This window comes from Salvelinus fontinalis, chromosome 3 (assembly GCF_029448725.1).
Source record: "Salvelinus fontinalis isolate EN_2023a chromosome 3, ASM2944872v1, whole genome shotgun sequence".
NCBI lineage: Eukaryota > Metazoa > Chordata > Actinopteri > Salmoniformes > Salmonidae > Salvelinus > Salvelinus fontinalis.
In genome coordinates, this window is record NC_074667.1 from 10471558 (window position 1) to 10489271 (window position 17714).

Genomic DNA, 17714 nt, shown 5'->3' on the forward strand with positions numbered 1-17714 from the left:
GTACCCTTATATAGGGACACCTGTACTCCTATTGGCTGCAGGTGTGTGCATAATTCATTCTCAGGCTATTCACTGCCTAGGCAGCGGGGTAAACCACGAGGAGCAGAGCTTCCCTATCGGGTGGAGCGCCACGTTATAGAGCTAACTGGGGATAACTAGCTAACATAATGTCACAAAGAAATAAGTGAAGACACATTATCTAACTGGGGAGAACCAGCTAACTGGGGATAACTAGCTAACATAGTGTCACAAAGATGATCACGCAGATTGAGGCATGTTGCGGGTAGTATTGATTTATACACGGATTCTGTGAGTGTGTTTTATAAGGAAGTGCATAGGAGATGTTGTACCCACTGTGACTATTAAAACCTACCCTAACCAGAAACCATTGATAAGAAAAACTGAAAGCGTGAACCACCATATTTAACCATGGGAATATGGCCAAATATATGGCCAAATACAAACAGTGTAGTTATTCCCTCCGTAACGGAATTAAACAAGCAAAATGTCAGTATAGAGGCAAAGTTGAGTTGCAATTCAACGGCTCAGACACGAGACGCATCAAAGCTGCGACCGAGAGACTGAAAAACAGCTTTTATCTCAAGGCCATCAGATTGTTAAACAGCCACCTCTAGCACAGAGAGGCTGGGTGCCTACATACAGACTTTAAATCATTGGCCACTTTAATAAATTGATCACTAGTCGCTTTAATAATGTTTACATATCTTGCATTACTCACATGTATATACTGTATTTTATACCATCTATTGCATCTTGCCTATGCCGCTCTGTCATTGCTCATCCATATATTTATATGAGAAGGTTCTAGCTAGTGTATCCCTCTGTCCTTCGACTCTTGTTGGATGTACTTGTCCGGTTTATCAAGTCCCAGGCTCCCATGACTGTTAGTATTATTTATACAGAGGTTAATCTGTACCTCGTAGATCAGATCTAGTCTCACGTGGGGAAGTAAGCCATCTGGTGCGAGACATTTGAACCGTGTATCGGTGAATCGTTACATCCATGGTGGGCCTCCCGAGTGGCGCAGCGGTCTAAGGTGCTAGAGGCGTCACTACAGACCCGGGTCGATCCCTGGTTGTATCTCAACGAGCCGTGATCAGGAGTCCCATAGGGTGGCGCACAATTGGCCCAGCGTCGTCCGGTTTGGGGTGGGGGGGCTTTACAAGTAGGCCGTCGTGGTAAATAAGAATTTGTCCTTAGCTGGCTTGCCTAGTTAAATAAAAAGTAAAATATCTTATGAAGCAATGCATTCAGTATGCACTCAAAGTGATATGCTTGTATAAACGTTGGAATATAGTGCCTTCCAAATGGAGGGTATTGTGTGCCATATGGAACGTTACCCCACTCTAGCAGCTCCTCTGGCCCCTCCCGTCCCACTAAGACCAGTTTACCCAGAGGTGATTAGCAGCAGATCCAATGGCCCACCCCCGGCGTATAGCGCAATATTTATATGCCTGGGGGAAACACTGCTACCTGTTCTACTCCTCTTTTAAAATACTTGATTATGTTATAGTAAGGGTGGGTATGTGGGTGTGCAGAGTCAGTCATGGGGCTCACATCGTTTGTGTGTGTGTTGCTCGGAGCCTTGCCAAGAGCAACGAGGGAGTTACCCTCCTACTTTATGATCCGGGCTACCCCAGACCTTTCACTCACACCAGAGTGCATTGAAGGAAGCCGCTTTTGAACTGACTGTGTTTGCCTTTCTCTCTCGTCCCCCTTTCTGTGCCACCATGCAGGCTACACCGTATGACGTCCATGGAGCGGGAGGAGAAGGAGAAGGTGAAGAAGAGGGAGAAGAAGCTGGAGGACGAGGAGACCATGCAGCAGGCCACCTGGGTCAAGTACACCTTCCCCATCAAGCACCAGGTATTACACACAATCACAGACACCCGCACACACACACTCACTCAGACACCCACACACACAGTTAAGGGCTGCTCCACAAGCACAGACACATACACCCTTTTCATTTGGCCCTTTTTACCGAGCGAGCTCGGGCCCTTTTAAGTCGAAGCTCTACCACTCTATTTATGACTGGGCCGTTCACCACCACCCCTAATCGCCAAGACGTGTTTAATTGCAACTTCCTGCCTCCCAGAATGGCGACCGCTGCTAAAAAGCCCTTTGAGGCGTGAGTGTCAGAGCTCCGGTGCGAGTGTCATCTTTCACATAGTGGCCCTGCTAGATGTGTTTACTTAATGGTGGGTGTAAATACCCTCAGGCCCTCTCATTTCTCTCTCCCCTCCCTTCTCTCACTCCTGTCCACTTCCTTTATCTCTCCCTTTCTCTCTCTCTCTGCCCGCTTTCTTCACCCCTTTGTACCCTCTCTCTCTCTCTCCGTCACTCCGCTCTTTCCGTCTCTCTCTCTCTCCCGTGTGAAGGTGTGGAAGCAGAAGGGAGAGGAGTATCGTGTGACGGGCTGGGGCGGCTGGAGCTGGATCAGCAAGACGCACGTGCACCGCTTCCTGACCAAGCTGCCCGGCAACACCAACGCCAACTACCGCGCCGAGCTAGAAGGTCAGTAGGAGCGTTCTAGTTTGTGTCCTCTTCATAGAGATAGATAGAGCTCTCATCTTTGTATCTGTGCCTTTATTGCATCTGTGACAGTATTTGAAATGTCAGTGCAAATAAATTATTATATCCAAATAGAGATCTTTATCCATTTCTATGATTTGGTTTGAAGGAAATCAAGGAATTCAGTGGACAAATGTACACGTAGCTGTCAAACTCCTCCTCTTCGTTCTTAATTGCCGAAAGTTGTGAGAAATGTACGATTCAATTATTACGTCACATGGGATAATGTCCTCTGTGAAATTGACTCTACTAATATAACTGTGTCTATGATAACTCAAACCTGTATGTTTTCTTCTTTCACAGCTGCCAGACGTGGTGAGAAATGCAACTTGCTGGACCTGGGTCCAAGGCCAAGGTTGTTCAAAACAACTGTAGCTTCAGACCCCCAGGGAAGCAGAAGACCCGTAGAGAAAGATGGGGGTGCTATCACCACCACCACCACTACCACCCCAGAGCCCTCAGCAGACTGCCTGTCGGAAGAGAAGACGAAGGAAAAGCTAGAGGAGGGAAAGAAAGACGAGAGTGACGGGCGAGCGAAAGTGAAGATGCAAGACTCCACTGCAGAGGAGGCTGATGACAAGATGGAGGTGGACCTTAGCCTCTCAGACTCAGGACAAGATGATGAAAAAGGTGAGCGCTTTTATAGACTGTCATTGACTCCCTTATTGATTGTTAGCTTTAACTTCGCTAAATAACACATGCAATATCAGTCACACGTATTATTGAATCCATCAGATCTTATACTGCTCTACATGCCAATGTGAAGGGTGGCTCATATACTTCCATACTTGGGCACTAAGCTTCTTCACCATTGTTCTGACGAGAGAGGACAAGAAGAATGATCCAGTAACTTGTGTCCATTTTGTTTTTCTCTCAGGGACCAGCAGCAGCCCAGGGCCCGAGACGGAGACGACGTGCGTGAAGCAGGAGCCCGGTGAGGGGAATGCAAGGCCCTTCAACTACGACGTGGTGGACGTGGCCCAGGGATTCCTGACACGCGTGGCCTACAAGAAGAAGGTCAAGGCCTCCAAGCTGGACGGTCTGCTGGAGCGCCGCGTCAAGCAGCACGCCCTGGAGGAGAAGCAAAGGGCTCAGGTCTCCCTGGCCAAGCCTACCCCAGTAAAGACCATTCCGGTCCTGCCACAGACCCCACTCCAGGCCCAGAGCCCCACAGTGAAATTGGAGTTCAGCACCCCTTCGGTGCCACCTGCGCTTGCTCCATTGTCAGTTAAAGGGGAGGTGCAGGAGGACCCTTCAAAGACCGCTGAGGGGGTCCCTCAGCCAGCCCCAGCGACCCCACCCAAAGAGCCTGTAGCTGAAGCATCCCCACGAACACAAAACCAAATGACCCCCCGGAAACAGGAGGGAGACCTCCCTGAGAGGACTATAGGGCCCACAGGGGCTGGTTCAGGGCAGGAGGGCCTTAAAAGGCCCAGCAGCACAGCGGAACCAATGGAAACTTCAGGTGGGATCTACTACACTGGCAGACCATCAGAGTCTACCAGTGCCAAGCCCGCTTCCACCGAGGGTGCAGGACCTGAAGTGGCCATTTTTAAATCCCACTCCACAACGATACCTCCAAGCACTATAACCCAGGAGAGCAGCCATAGTGCAGCTACCGTTCCTAAACCCCCCCAGCAAAGCACAGAGAAGAACGGGAAGGGGCGTGAGGAGAGGCAGGACAACGGACAGAGCAGCACCGAGGCCATCGCCACTGGGTCCCAGCCCTCCTCTTTACCTCAGATCAATGGAAATGACAGTGTGGAGGCTAAAGCCTTGACCAACTCTTTACCAACTCCAAACGAGGCCTCCAATGCTCTCATTAACAGCTCTGAGGTCAAAGTGAACAGCCTAGGCAAGGCGGAGGGAGAGGGTCAAGTAGTCTCGCCCCTAAAGCCCCTGCTCAACGGCAATGTGGCCCCTGTAGCCGAGAGGACTGGGTCGGACCACACGGAACCAAGGCCAGCTCCAAGGGTAGAGTTGGAGAGCAAGGTCATAGTGTCGGAGCAGGACTACCAGCCCCAGGTGAAGGTGGCCAGGTTGGAAAACAACATGGAGGCGCTCGGGTCTACGAGCACCCAGCAGCTCAACAACACCCAGCCCATGGAAGTTAAGCCCGATGCTACCACGCCCAACAAAATGGCCCCCTCGTCGGTGCGCTCTGCGGAGGAGAGCAGCAACTGTGGGGTGGGATCCCTCTGTAACACCACACTCACCCAGGTAACCACCACAACAACCACCACCACCACGGTATTCTCAGAGTCTCGTCTAACGGCGGGGGTCTCAAGCTCTTCGGGGATGACGGCCGCGCCCATTGTCTCAACCACCGAGAGCAGCGCGGTGTCCACGCTCACCACCATGACCAAAACCACCGTGACCAAAATGCGCTCACCCACGCCCGACAGCCAATCAGACGAGAGCCAGAGCGAAACGGTGACCGAGTACAAGACCGCACTCCTTGCCACCCGCAAGGAGTCCTCTCGTTCAACCTCCTCTGTTTCGGGGGGCATTACCTCGTCGACCTCCACCAAGGGCCGCGTTCGCCTCCTCAAGTTCTCACGCACCAAGAAGACGCGCTCAGGAACCGCCTTGCCATCCTATCGCAAGTTTGTTACTAAGAGCCAGCGTAAGAGCATCTTTGTCCTGCCCAACAACGACCTGAAGAAGCTGGCACGGCGGGGTGGCATCCGTGAGGTGTCCATCTTCAGCTACAACGCCAAGCCGGCCCAGGACATCTGGCCCTACCCCTCACCCAGGCCCACCTATGGCATCACATGGAGGTGAGAACACAGTTTTTAAGATTTCTCATTGGCGACCCTGTTTTCAACGGGCTAGCGCCTTAGCTAGCTGCATTATTTGATATGATTAGGGCCCTGAGTTTTTCCAGACTACCCGGCTAGAGAAAATTCAGGGCTTTAAATATATGGGTTTTCTAATGCTCCATCTGATTTCTGATTAGCGTTAGTTTCAGCCTTGCACTCCATCAACTCTGAGCTATGATACAGTCACTGCACCACAATAACTGGAACCTCTCGAGCATTAATGCTCCGGCGAACGATATTCACGTCTTGTCCTGTTGATTTGTTGGTTATGTCTTCTGTTTGCCGTTAGTGGGTTTGGCCCCTGTGACTGTTGTGGCCCCTCAGAGAGACCTCAGGCTATTTTGACCACCGCCTTTTACTGCCCTTTTACTGCTAGACGTGAATCATATTGGCGGTCTGCAAGTGTCAGGATATTCGCGTTGCGCATTAACCGCTCCGAGGATGTTTTCCCTGCCTGTGGTTAAGTCAGTCACACTGGGAAAAGGGGAATGGCTTCCTCTGAATGTATCCCAAATGGCACCCTATTCCCTACATAGGGCCCTGGTCAAAAGTAGTGCACTATGGTTTACTATGGTATAGTAGTACACTTTATTGGGATTTGAGTGCCATTTGGGACAGACACCTAGACTGTCCCCTTTTTAAATGGCCAATAGAGCCATTTAAAGCTGTGGAAGCATACCAAAGAGTCAGGTTCATGCCAACCTCGGAAACAAGGAAGTAACACGGTCATTTTACCAGGCTGCCAGGGTTGACTTATAAACTTTGTGTGTGTGTGTATGTGCAGTCTCTTTTCCATTGGTGACCCCAGACACTTGTGTGTGTGTTCAAGCGCCTGTGCTCCTGTGTGTGTGGTAACCTATTTGTCTGTCTCTGCAGGTACCGTCTCCAGACAGTGAGGTCCCTGGCAGGGGTCAGTCTGATGCTGAGGCTACTGTGGGCCTGTCTGAGGTGGGATGACATGGCCGTCAAGCCCTCCGCCGCTGTAGGCACCACGCGCACAGGTAGACCATCCTTTCTCTTCAAGTATCTCTTCACCAACACACCCATATACACCCATACACTGTAGGGGAAGTGTACCAGTTTGATTTAGTCATTACCTGCTGAGAATATGGAACCAAATACTAAACGTTTTACCACACATATGAGTGCATTTGTACAAATAGTTATGACATAGTGTTTGAATTTCTAAACCGTAAAACGAATACAGTACCTTCAGAAAGTATTTACGCCTCTTGACTTTTTCCACCTTTTGTTGTTACACAGCCTGAATTTAAAGTGGATTCAATTTAGATGTTTGTGTCACTGGCCTACACACAATACCCCATAATGTCAAAGTGAAATTGTGTTTTTCAACATTTTTACAAATTAAACAAAAAAATTGTTGAAATGTCTTGAGTTCACCCTCTTTGTTATTGTAAGCCTAAATAAGTTCAGGAGTAAAAATGTGTTGCCCATTCGTTTGTAGCTCGAACGGTTCAGTTGCTACCAAACAAATCACACTACGGTACCGATTTCAGACGAGTCTTCTGACACTTGTGGGGGTTGTAGAGCAAAACGGGGTCTCCCCTTTCCATAGAGCGGTCATAATAGTTTTGTAGGCCAAACCTTTCGGACGCTACAGACATTTACGTAAGAAGAATGATTTTCTGGATGTCTCATGGTCTGACAAACACTGCTCTAGTTCGGGCCACCTTTCACCTCCGATGTGGAAGTGAGACACTGGCAGAAAAAAAAGCAGACATTGAATATCCCTTTGAGCATGGTGAAGTTATTAATTACACTTTGGATGGTATATCAAGACACCCAGTCACTACAAAGATACAGGCGTCCTTCCTAACTCAGTTACCGGAGAGGAAGGAAACTGCTCAGGGATTTCACCATAAAGCCAATATTGATTTTAAAACAGTTGAAGAATTTAATGGTTGTGATAGGATATAACTGAGGATGGATCAACAACATTGTAGTTACTCCACAATACTAACCTGTACAGAATAAAACATATTCCAAAGCATGCATCCTGTTTGGTAACTAGGCACTAAAGTAAAACTGCAAAAAATGAGGCAAAGTAAGGAACTTTGTGTTAATGTTAAGTTTTGGGCAAATACAATACATTACATAGTACATGCATCATGTTATAGGTATGCTTGTAATCATTAAGGACTGGGGAGTTTTTCATTATAAAAAAAATAATAAACGCAATGAGGCTAAGCACAGGCAAAATCAAAGAGGAAAACCTGATTTTCTGCTTTCCACCAGACACTGGGGGATGAATTCACCTTTCAGCAGGGCAATAACCTAAAACACAAGGCCAAATCTACACTGGAGGTGGCTTACCAAGAAGATGGGGAATATTCCTGAGTGGCCGAGTTTGAGTTTTGTCCTAAATCTGCTTAAAAATCTATGGCAAGACCTGAAACGTGTTGTTTAGCAATGATCAACAACCAATTTGACAGAGCTTAAAGAATTTTGAAAATAATAATGGCCAAATGTTGCACAATCCAGGTGTGGAAGCTCTTAGACTTACCCAGAAACACTCACAGATGTAATCGCTGCCAATGGTGCTTCTACAAGGTATTGACTCAAGGGTGTGAATATATATTTTCCATTTGAATTCAGAATTGGAATTTGAATTCAGGCTGTAACACGACAAAATGTAGAATAAGTGCAGAGGCATGAATACTTTCTGAAGGCACTGTATGTATGAAAATACCCTCAAATTAAAGGTGACATTGTGTGCTGTTGGCTCGTATTTTTACCTCAAATCCCAAATCCCGGAGTATAGAGCCAAATTAAAGGTTTTAGTTTTACTGTTCAAATAAATACGTAGGGGAGTGTATATACTAAAATATCCACTATGAAGCCTATTTCCTCTGCTACTCTTTTTTTACTCAAATGTCAGAGGCTTTTCCCATGGAATGTCATTCCTGTGTACTGTATTGAATGGCAGCATATTAAGTCGTTACTGTGTCATGTCTTGGGAGTTGTTCTCTGCATCTTCCTCCTCCTTCATCCTACACCAACCCAGCCCTATCCCCACTCATTGCCACAGAGACCTCCGAGACGGAGATCACCACCACAGAGATTATCAAGCGCCGCGAGGTGGGGCCCTACGGCATCCGCTCGGAATACTGCATCCGCAAGATTATCTGCCCCCTCGGGGCTCCCGAGACCCCGAAAGGTGAGGGAGCAGCAGCCGGCTAGATTAAAACTCCACATGGAATGTAAAAGAGAGGATGATGGTGATTGTGTTATTTTTTTTGTCAAGGTGGTTCATTTAATGCCATTGTTGACTCAGTCTCTTTCTCTCTTATTCTTCTCACTCCTTCCCCCTCTACTTTTGTTTTCTTGCTCTACCCTTACCCACCCCCCTCTCTCTCTTGCATCCATTCCACACACACACATACAGAGACCCACACGCCACAGAGGAAAGGCCTGCGCTCCAGCAACCTGCGGCCCAAGAAGCCAGAGCCCAAAAAGGAAACTGGGCCGGTGGTGATTGAGTCCTGGGTTGCCGAGGAGGAATTGGACCTCTGGGAGATCAGGGCCTTCTCCGAGAGGTCAGAGGGCAAAGGGCACGAGTTCTAGGGGGCATAGTAACTGCATATTCCATGCTATTGGATTGAACTGTCAATAGTTTCTGTTATTAACCCACTTCGACTCTCTTAGACTAATTTTTTTTTAACAATTCCCTAAATTTGCTTTACTATACTTTTTGTATAGCTAATTGCATTCATTTGGGTGGGGAAATAGTTATTTCTAACATTTTCTCTGGTTTGTGTATGTTGCATCTCTTTTTGTCTTCAAAGGGTTGAGAAAGAGAAAGCCCAGGCGGTGGAACAGGCCAAAGTGAGTAGGACCATCAGCCGTGTGAAATATAGGGATGTTTTGTTGTGTTTCCGGATTATTTCACGGTTTCTCTTGTTCTAGAAGCGTCTGGACCAGAAAACTGGCGCTGGCTCTACCATCGTCACCACCCCGGGGAGCCCAGCCACCCCCGCTTCAACCCCCAAGGTAGTGACCCTGTCGGGCCAGGCCACCCCCGGAACCAAAGTGGTACTGGCCACCAAGATGGGCACCCCCGTCACCTTCCAACAGAACAAGAACTTCCAGCAGTCGTTTGCTTCCTGGGTCAAGCAGGGGCAGCCCAGTGGAGGTATGTCATAGGTCCCTTTCTTTGTTCACAAGCCAGTAGATTGGTAAAGAGAATAACCTCATTGAATCTCAATAAAATGTGTCCTGATTTAATTTATACTCATGTGATGTTATTTTTTACTCAGTAGGGAATCCTTGCAAATAGAAAGTAGTAGTGGTTGGTGTATGAATCAACCCCTAACAAACTAAATGTAATGTTTGAGTCACCGCTAGCAGCTGTGCTTGTTTAGCAGCGGTTGTTGTTAGACTCTCGAGCGGAGCCTCATTTGCATATTTCCCTGTAGCCTCGCCGGGCACGGTGGCCACGTCGGCCGGACAGACTTTCCAGATCACGGGCACGTCCATGGGGGGCAAGGTGCTCACCGCCAAGCTGCCGCTGCCCGCCAACAGCAAGATTGTCACTGTCAACGTGCCAAACACTCAAGGAGGTACAGTAACTCCCCTGTGCCCACACCTGAGACAGCGAGCGAGAGGTTTCGCTTGAGAAATATATATTTTGACTTCAATGGGAGAACCTGGTAAAATAAGGTTAAATTAAACAAGAGAGAGGTCCCTGTTTTAATGCTGTTCAAATGCATCCTTCATTCCTCCCTTTTTCCATGATGACAAGGATGGATGACTGAAAGCAAAATGTTTCTCTACCAACCGCCGTCTTCTCCGACCACTAACCTAACTTACCGCTATTGACAGAAGCACTGTCTCACACAACTGATGTGGCACAACACTGTGGTAAGTTCTGTCCTCTTGACCAGGCCAGTGGTGCGGTGCCCACTCGATGCCAACCCCATTGTGGTGCCCCGCCACCCGCCAACCCGTGAGTCAGTGGCTCAGTCTGGAGTAGCACATGCACATCACGTCTAGTTGTGCCCTGTCGGCATGGTAATGGAATAGAACGCTGTTATTTTAGGTGGGACAGAACGGTAGACTGTGTAGTCTAAGAACTTAGCCAGACCGTCTTTGGAAGTAGCACTCTAGCTAATTTAGAAGTCAATGTTGACCCATCGGATGAGGTGATGGTTTATATTTTTAGAACCACTGTCCCGTTTGATTTCACCTTTAATCGTGGGTTGATGACGAGTGTACAACACTGTTTAAAGACGCAAACCTTCATTTGTTTATTCAGCCAAATGGCAATTCATTGAAATTCCAATTGGATATCTGTAAGTATTAGATGCTGCACGATGACTGACCTGGACTAATACTTGGTTGTTAGTGTGTGAGTGATTGTAGGTGAGGTAGTTTTCTAGTGTCGATAAAGGTCAGATACGGAAGATAAGCTCGTAGACTTATCTGTGCCGAAACGTTGTCTTACTTCAATAAGGCTTAGCTTTTTCACCATTATTACTAAAACTTATTCAATGCAAAAACATGACCTTGTCCTGAACCGGTTTGTGCCTCCCATATTTCACAAAATCTTTCCTGTTTCCAATTATCTATATAAAAGGGTGGTCAGGCTCATGGCTACACTCCTTGAATAAATATATATACACATACACACACATGCTCTCTCATTCACACACACACAACACATCCATGTTTCAAGCGGGTAGGCTAAATTACTCGGCAAACAAACAGCGCTCCTGTCTAGTGACAACTGTGTTTCATCCTGTCGACCAGGGAGGGAGAGAGAGAGAGAGCTGGTATTAAGGGGCAGTAGTATATTTTTCCAGCGTGACTGTTTTAATGCCTGTTTGTTTTGGAGCGTGCTAAGGAAGCGGAGCAGGAAAACAAGTTTACCTTGAGGTCTGGTTCGTCAGACAGGTAACCCGCTATAGAGAGGTGGAGGATGGAAGGATTTCCACCCCCCTCCTCCTTTCTGTGTCGCTTACTCGCTAGCTCACCGACTCTCCAAACAGCTACACTTATGAAGTGGGCGTTTGATGTCGGTGCCAGAACTGAAACTCCCCAGTCTTCTACTGTAGCTGATTTAACCTCCGCTATTTGAAGAGGGAAACCGTTGATGTATAGCTTTACCTGATCGGTTTTGTGGTCAGATCAAAGGCACACAAAAAAAAACACAGAGAGAGGAGATGGTGAAGAGAGAGAAAAAAAGACGGCAATTTAACGTCTTTTGAGGAAACGCGTTTTCATTTGGGTTGCCGTCCTGTGTCCACGCGAGTAAAAAAAAATATTGAAGCGCAACCAAAGTAACAAATATGAAACACTCGCTTTGTCGGAGGGAAGAAAAAAAAATATATGAATTCAAGGAAAAAAACATACATAATTTATGAGCAGGTCATACGTGATGGATTCAAACAAACATACCCCGTTTGAAGATAGTTTTGATGTTGTTTACTTGCTGGGTTAATATTTACTGTGGTCAAGATCAGAGAGGGTTGCGACTAGAAAGGAACAAAATCCACAAGTAATTTATTGAGTGACATATTGATACATCATGAACCATGCAGAATGGATAGTTTGTTTCTATACCTGATGAAGTGAAACTGGTAGCCTTGAGGGGACATTTCAGCTTTCTTCATTGCCAAAAGACAAAGGTGAATAACTAGATTAGGGATAGCGTTTTTAACAGATGTTGGTGAATGGTCTTTAAATGTGACGCATTTGATCATCAAAAGTCAGAATAACACACAAGTATAGTATTCTGAATATTGATTTTCTCCCTAATGCTAATGTAATAGGTGATATAAATCAAATCACTTTTATTTGTCACTTGCTTCATAAACAACAGGTGTAAACTGACAGTGAAATGCTTACTTACAGGTCATTTTTCAACGATGCAGAGTATTAGATAAACACCAATCCTGTTTGTTCACAGTAATAATGTCCTCTCCTCTCCCCAGGTATGATTCAGAAGCAGGTGCTGGGCATCATTCCCTCAAGCCAAGCTAGCGGCGCCCAGACCTTCGCCTCGTTCCAGCCTCGCACCACAACCATCAACATCAGGCCAGGCATGCCTGGCTCACCACAGCAGGTTACACCCCGTAGACCATCTTTCCCCATCTGTCAGTCAATCAATCACATCTATTTATAAAACCCTATTTACACCATCAGTTGTCACAAAGGGCTTTACGGTAAGCCCACCTAGATCTTCAAATTCACCCTTCCTTACTGACATCCACCCTGCCCCCTTGTCACTTCTTCTCCCCACAGCCCTCTAAAACAGGTCATTAGCAGTAACACGTGATCGACACGTTATTGAAAGAATTCCCCATGAACTATTAACAGCAACCCTTCACTGGAGTCAGTGTCGTCCCTGTGGTATAAGGGGAAGTCCCAGTGTTTCTGATCTTGGCTGTGTTTCTAGGTGCTCACCGCTGGAGGCCAGATCCGTCCGGGGATGACCGTGATCCGCACCCCCATCCATCAGACAGGCGCCATGGGTAAAACCATCCTCCGGACCCCCCTCATGGTGCAGCAAGGTAGGCTGTTTCTATTTACCCACTCAATTTTAGCTTGATAGGCCAGTTAGAATAGTCTCTTTCACTAACTTGTGTGTTCATGCAAGTTCTGACTGTGTGTGTGTGTGTGTCTGTACTTGTGTGTGTGTGTGTGTGTGTGTGTGTGTGTGTGTGTGTGTGTGTGTGTGTGTGTGTGTGTGTGTGTTTTCCTCCTCCAGGTCAGGCAGGCCAGCAGGTGGTGACTCAGATCATCCGCGGGCAGGCCGTGTCAACTGCCATCTCGGGTGCCAGCCCCGTCACCACCGTGGCCGGGCAGAGGGTGGGCAGTGCCCCCAAAACCCCGGGCCAGCCCAACACGGCCCAGACACCCCAGCAGCGAGCACAGCAGGGCCAGGGCCAGGTCAAACTCACCCTGGCACAACTCACCCAGCTCACCCAGGTAACATCAGCTACCCCATAATAACCCTTCTACTGATGTTAGGCAACAGTGGGACAATAGGCTTCTGCTCTGCGCATCTAGTGTATCATAATTCTGCACCTTTCAAAACAAGTATGTTTTGATTTTAGTCCTATTCAACGGGAAAGATCGGAATAACTCCCTTTCATGTCCCTGTTAGTATGTCTATATGTGCTAGTTTCAACATGGTCTGTTTGTTTTTTGAAAGAGTAGTACACCCTTGCCTAATCGCAGATCAGTTTGTCGAGCCAACTCCTATGGTCGTTGCTATATATTGCATGACAAACAGATCTGGGACCAGGCTACCGTTGTACCTCTAAACTACCTCCAAAAGCTTCACTCCTCCCTCATCTCCCTGTCTCTCCAGAAGCAGCAGAGCCAGGCAGTAGAGCGGCCAGGCGGCGGGGCCCAGGGCCTGACGGTGATGATCCAGGGCCAAGGCCAGGCCACGGGCCAGTTGCAGGTCATCCCTCAGGGGGTCACGGTCATCCCCGGGCCCGGTCAGCAGCTCATGCAGGCGGCCATGCCCAACGGCCAGGTCCAACGCTTCCTCTTCACCCCAATGGCCCCTGCCGCCACCCCAACCTCCACAGGTAGTCAAAGGAGCTGATAATCGTGTGTGTTATTGACACGGATACGGACACACACGGTCACCATCATCCACTGCAGGGCTGTGTTCAGTAGACACAAAAGGGGGAAATGTTTTCGAACAAACAGTGAGAGGTTACGGTCATACGTCAAAAGTGTTTTATCCTGTTTAGTGCCCACTGAACAGGACCCTGTAGCCAAATGTTATGTAGCCCACCAGCAGTCACACACACACTCGCAGATCATTGTTTTACCATTCAAATATTCACCTGTATAAAATATTCATAGCCTGTGTGTCTTCTAAAGGTCTGCCTTTCTCTCCTCTCCTCCCTTCAGCCCCCACCGCCCCGGGACAGACCACCAAGGCCCCTGCCCAGCCCGCCCAGCAGGCTGCAGCTCCCATCCAGGCTGGCGCCGCCCTGGCCACCAGCACCCCCCCATCCACCACCCCCCAGAGCCAACTCCCCTCCCAGACCCAGGCCCACATGCCCATCCAATCCCCAACCCCCCTCCAGGTCAAGTCCCTCAAACACCCCCCAGGCACCCCCATGTGCCGGCCCCAGCAGACCCTCCAGCTCCAGGGCTCCTCCCACCAGCTCATCACCGTCCCAGGCCTCCAGCAACAGGTCCAGGTCCTGGCTCAGCTCCAGGCCCAACAGGGGACCTCCGGAGGCTCTCTCCCCCAGCAGATCAAGCTCCAGCTTCCCATCCAGATCCAGCAACCCAGGGTCGGGGGAGCCCAGCCTGGAGGTCCGATCCAGAACGTGGTGACCATCCAGACGGCCAGCGTGCAGGAGCAGCTCCAGAGGATCCAGCAGCTGAGAGAACAGCAGCAGCAGAAGAAGAGGCTGGCGGCCGAGGCCAAGCGGGAGCAGGCGCTGGTGGCAGCCAGCCAGAGCCACATCATCCAGAAACAGGTGGTCAATATCAGAAATGTGTACTTACGTGTGTGTGCGCGTATGCCTGTGTGTTTGGTTGATGGGGAGGTGTGTGTGTAGCCAGCCAGCCAGACACAGGTGGTGTAACACTATAGTAGGCCCTGTCTCTCTCTGACATCAGCACATAAACAGTCCTCTCAAACAGCCTGCTCCCACGACTGGTTTATTTTCCAAGCTGTCCACCGCCACCGTCTCTGTCTGTTTTAAATGCTACCTCTGTGTGTGTGTGTGTGTGTGTGTGTGTGTGTGTGTGTGTGTGTGTGTGTGTGTGTGTGTGTAAGTTTGTGGCTTGCGTGTGCCACTAGTCTAGTGCATACACACTCTGAAATGGCACACTATTCCCTATATAGTGCACTACTTCTGACCAGAGCGCTATGAGGCCGTGTCAAAGTAATGCCCTATATAGGACATATGATTTGGAAGGTAACCTATGTATAAGGGTCTGCGTTCTACAACGCATGTATTTTACCTGTGGCGTAACAAACACCTGCTTCCTGTATATTTGACATTTCGCTGTTCTTTCTCTGTGTGAGGCCTGAGATGGAATGCTCCCTAAATGGCGCCCTATTCCCTATATAGTGCACTACATTTGACCAGAACCCTATGGAACATGGTCCAAAGTAATGCACTACAGAGGGAATCAGGTGCCATTTGGGACGGAACCGTGTGAGTTGACCTCGGTCTCCTCTGTGACAGGTGGTGATGAAGCAGAACGCGGTGATCGAGCACCTCAAGCAGAAGAAGCCCATGTCCCCTGCCGAGAGAGAGGAGAACCAGAGGTGAGGGACTTGGAGCTAGCGCTGTTGCCATGACGATCAGACCTTGTGTTGACCCGCCGTGTGTGTGGAGGTGTCATCCTCTCCCTCCCTGTGGAGAAAGCCAGGGGTTATATTTAACGTGTCTGGGTCATGGGAAAGGTTACCACAGACAGACCATGTGTTGTGTCCTCATCACTGGGTTTAAACCAGACCTACAGTCGTGTAGCAGGGCAAGTCCGGGCACTGTGGATGTGTGTCCCAAATGGCATCCTGTTCTCTATGTAGTGCACCACTTTTGACCAGAGCTCCCCAGTGTCTGGGAACCATGGTTGACCTTGACCTCCACAGCGTGTGTGTGTGTGTGTGTGTGTGTGTGTGTGTGTGTGTGTGTGTGTGTGTGTGTGTGTGTGTGTGTGTGTGTGTGTGTGTGTGTGTGTAAGAGAAAGAGCGCGAGAGAGCAGTGGCTTCCTATTGCAAGTCTATCTTTCCATCGCTCTCCGGCCCACCTCTAAATAAACACGGGGAACAAAAACACTCTTGACATCTGTCACATGTGACCTTGTGGCATGGCTACCGATTGGCTTACAGTGTTTTGTTTCGTAGTGTGAGGTAACGGGTGATGGAAGGGTTTATGATGTATGGAAACATTATACATTACATTTCCTTCAAGTCAATTCATATTTGATCATTTGAATAACCCCCCCCCCCCCCCCAAAATATATTCACTTCAAATGTCCTTAAAATTCCTTCACTGGACTATGGATGAAAATGAGTTTCATAGCTAACTCTCCTGTTAAATTGATGGGAACACTGAAATGAAGACTGTACATTGTCCCTGCAGTATAATGCTAAACTTGTTATAAGCGTATAGGAGCCTTTATAATGTCTTATAAGGCCTATAACATGTTGTCTCTCTCCCCTTCCACCCAGGATGATTGTGTGCAACCAGGTGATGAAGTTCATCCTGGACAAGATCGACAAGGACGAGAAGCAGGCAGTCAAGAAGAGGAAGAAGGAGGAAGCAGGCGAGCAGAAGAGGACCAAGGCCAACGCCACCAAGCTGTCGTCGCTGCTCTGCCGGCACAAGGAGACACTCAAGGCCGAGATCCTCAAGAAGAGAGCCCTGCTGGACAAGGAGCTGCAGCTGGAGACGCAGGTCAGACACACACACACACACACGGCATTCTCCCATGAAGATACTGTACTCACGATGGACACATGGTAGCAGAGCTGCACACAGATGTCCAACTCACACACACTTTTTGATCTTACTCTCTACCCTTATCTCCTTCCACAGGATGAGCTGAGGAGGGACCTCGCCAAGCTGCGACGGGACAAGGAAAGGGCCCAGGCCGCCGCACACACGCATCACGCCCTCACACACACCTCCCAACTCAACCCGGCGGCCTTCGTCCACAAGCGGAAGCGGGAGGAGGAGAGGGACGCGGCGTCGACGGCTAACACCAAGAAGAAGAAGATGATCACCACCACTACCTCAGACAGCAAGAAGGAGATCAAGCTCTACTGTGTCTGCAAAACGCCCTACGACGAGTCCAAGTAAGAGACCAGCTGTGTTTTAAATGGCACCCTATTCCCTAACCAGGGCCCTGGGGAAAAGCAGTACACTATACAGGAATTAGGGTGTCCATTGGGTTGTAGTCAAAAGTAGTGCACTAGGGAATATGGTGCCATTTGGGACCCAATGTTTGTAACTCAAACATGACCCTTGTCTAAAGCCCTTCTGAGGAGCCTCAATATAGTTCAAACACGTTAAATGTATAGTAAGCTACCGCCAATGCCTCTCTGAAGAGACAGTCAAAATGTATACCATTAACCATTTACGAGGAAGCTCAAAAATTATCAGAAGTGAAGATCAATTTCACCTGAAACTATTGCGGTGTGTTGGGACATTAACAGGTGACTCTCCATTATTTATCTTCCTGAAATGCCATCAACCAGGAAGTTGAAACACTATGGCAACAATTCAATACATTCCTAACAAACGCACCTGAAACCATGGTGATTACAATGACCTCATTTGACCC

General features: G+C 48.5%; 1 protein-coding gene across 3 annotated transcripts in view; it reads left to right on the forward strand.

Annotated features, from left to right (window-relative positions):
• The window catches only part of LOC129838356 (nucleosome-remodeling factor subunit BPTF-like), a 58761-nt gene that overhangs the window by 34628 nt on the left and 6419 nt on the right, over window positions 1-17714 (forward strand). Inside the window, exons 10-27 of one of the 3 annotated variants that reach the window (XM_055905296.1) lie at window positions 1758-1887; window positions 2403-2538; window positions 2899-3225; window positions 3473-5375; window positions 6294-6418; window positions 8443-8595; window positions 8824-8974; window positions 9224-9263; window positions 9345-9570; window positions 9854-9997; window positions 12371-12501; window positions 12835-12949; window positions 13147-13367; window positions 13753-13978; window positions 14310-14890; window positions 15608-15690; window positions 16600-16825; window positions 16967-17226. In XM_055905296.1, coding sequence (XP_055761271.1) covers window positions 1758-1887; window positions 2403-2538; window positions 2899-3225; window positions 3473-5375; window positions 6294-6418; window positions 8443-8595; window positions 8824-8974; window positions 9224-9263; window positions 9345-9570; window positions 9854-9997; window positions 12371-12501; window positions 12835-12949; window positions 13147-13367; window positions 13753-13978; window positions 14310-14890; window positions 15608-15690; window positions 16600-16825; window positions 16967-17226 — 5178 coding nt within the window. The remainder of the gene's footprint in view (window positions 1-1757; window positions 1888-2402; window positions 2539-2898; window positions 3226-3472; window positions 5376-6293; window positions 6419-8442; window positions 8596-8823; window positions 8975-9223; window positions 9264-9344; window positions 9571-9853; window positions 9998-12370; window positions 12502-12834; window positions 12950-13146; window positions 13368-13752; window positions 13979-14309; window positions 14891-15607; window positions 15691-16599; window positions 16826-16966; window positions 17227-17714) is intronic. The other 2 variants (XM_055905301.1, XM_055905304.1) reach the window with 2 other exon arrangements.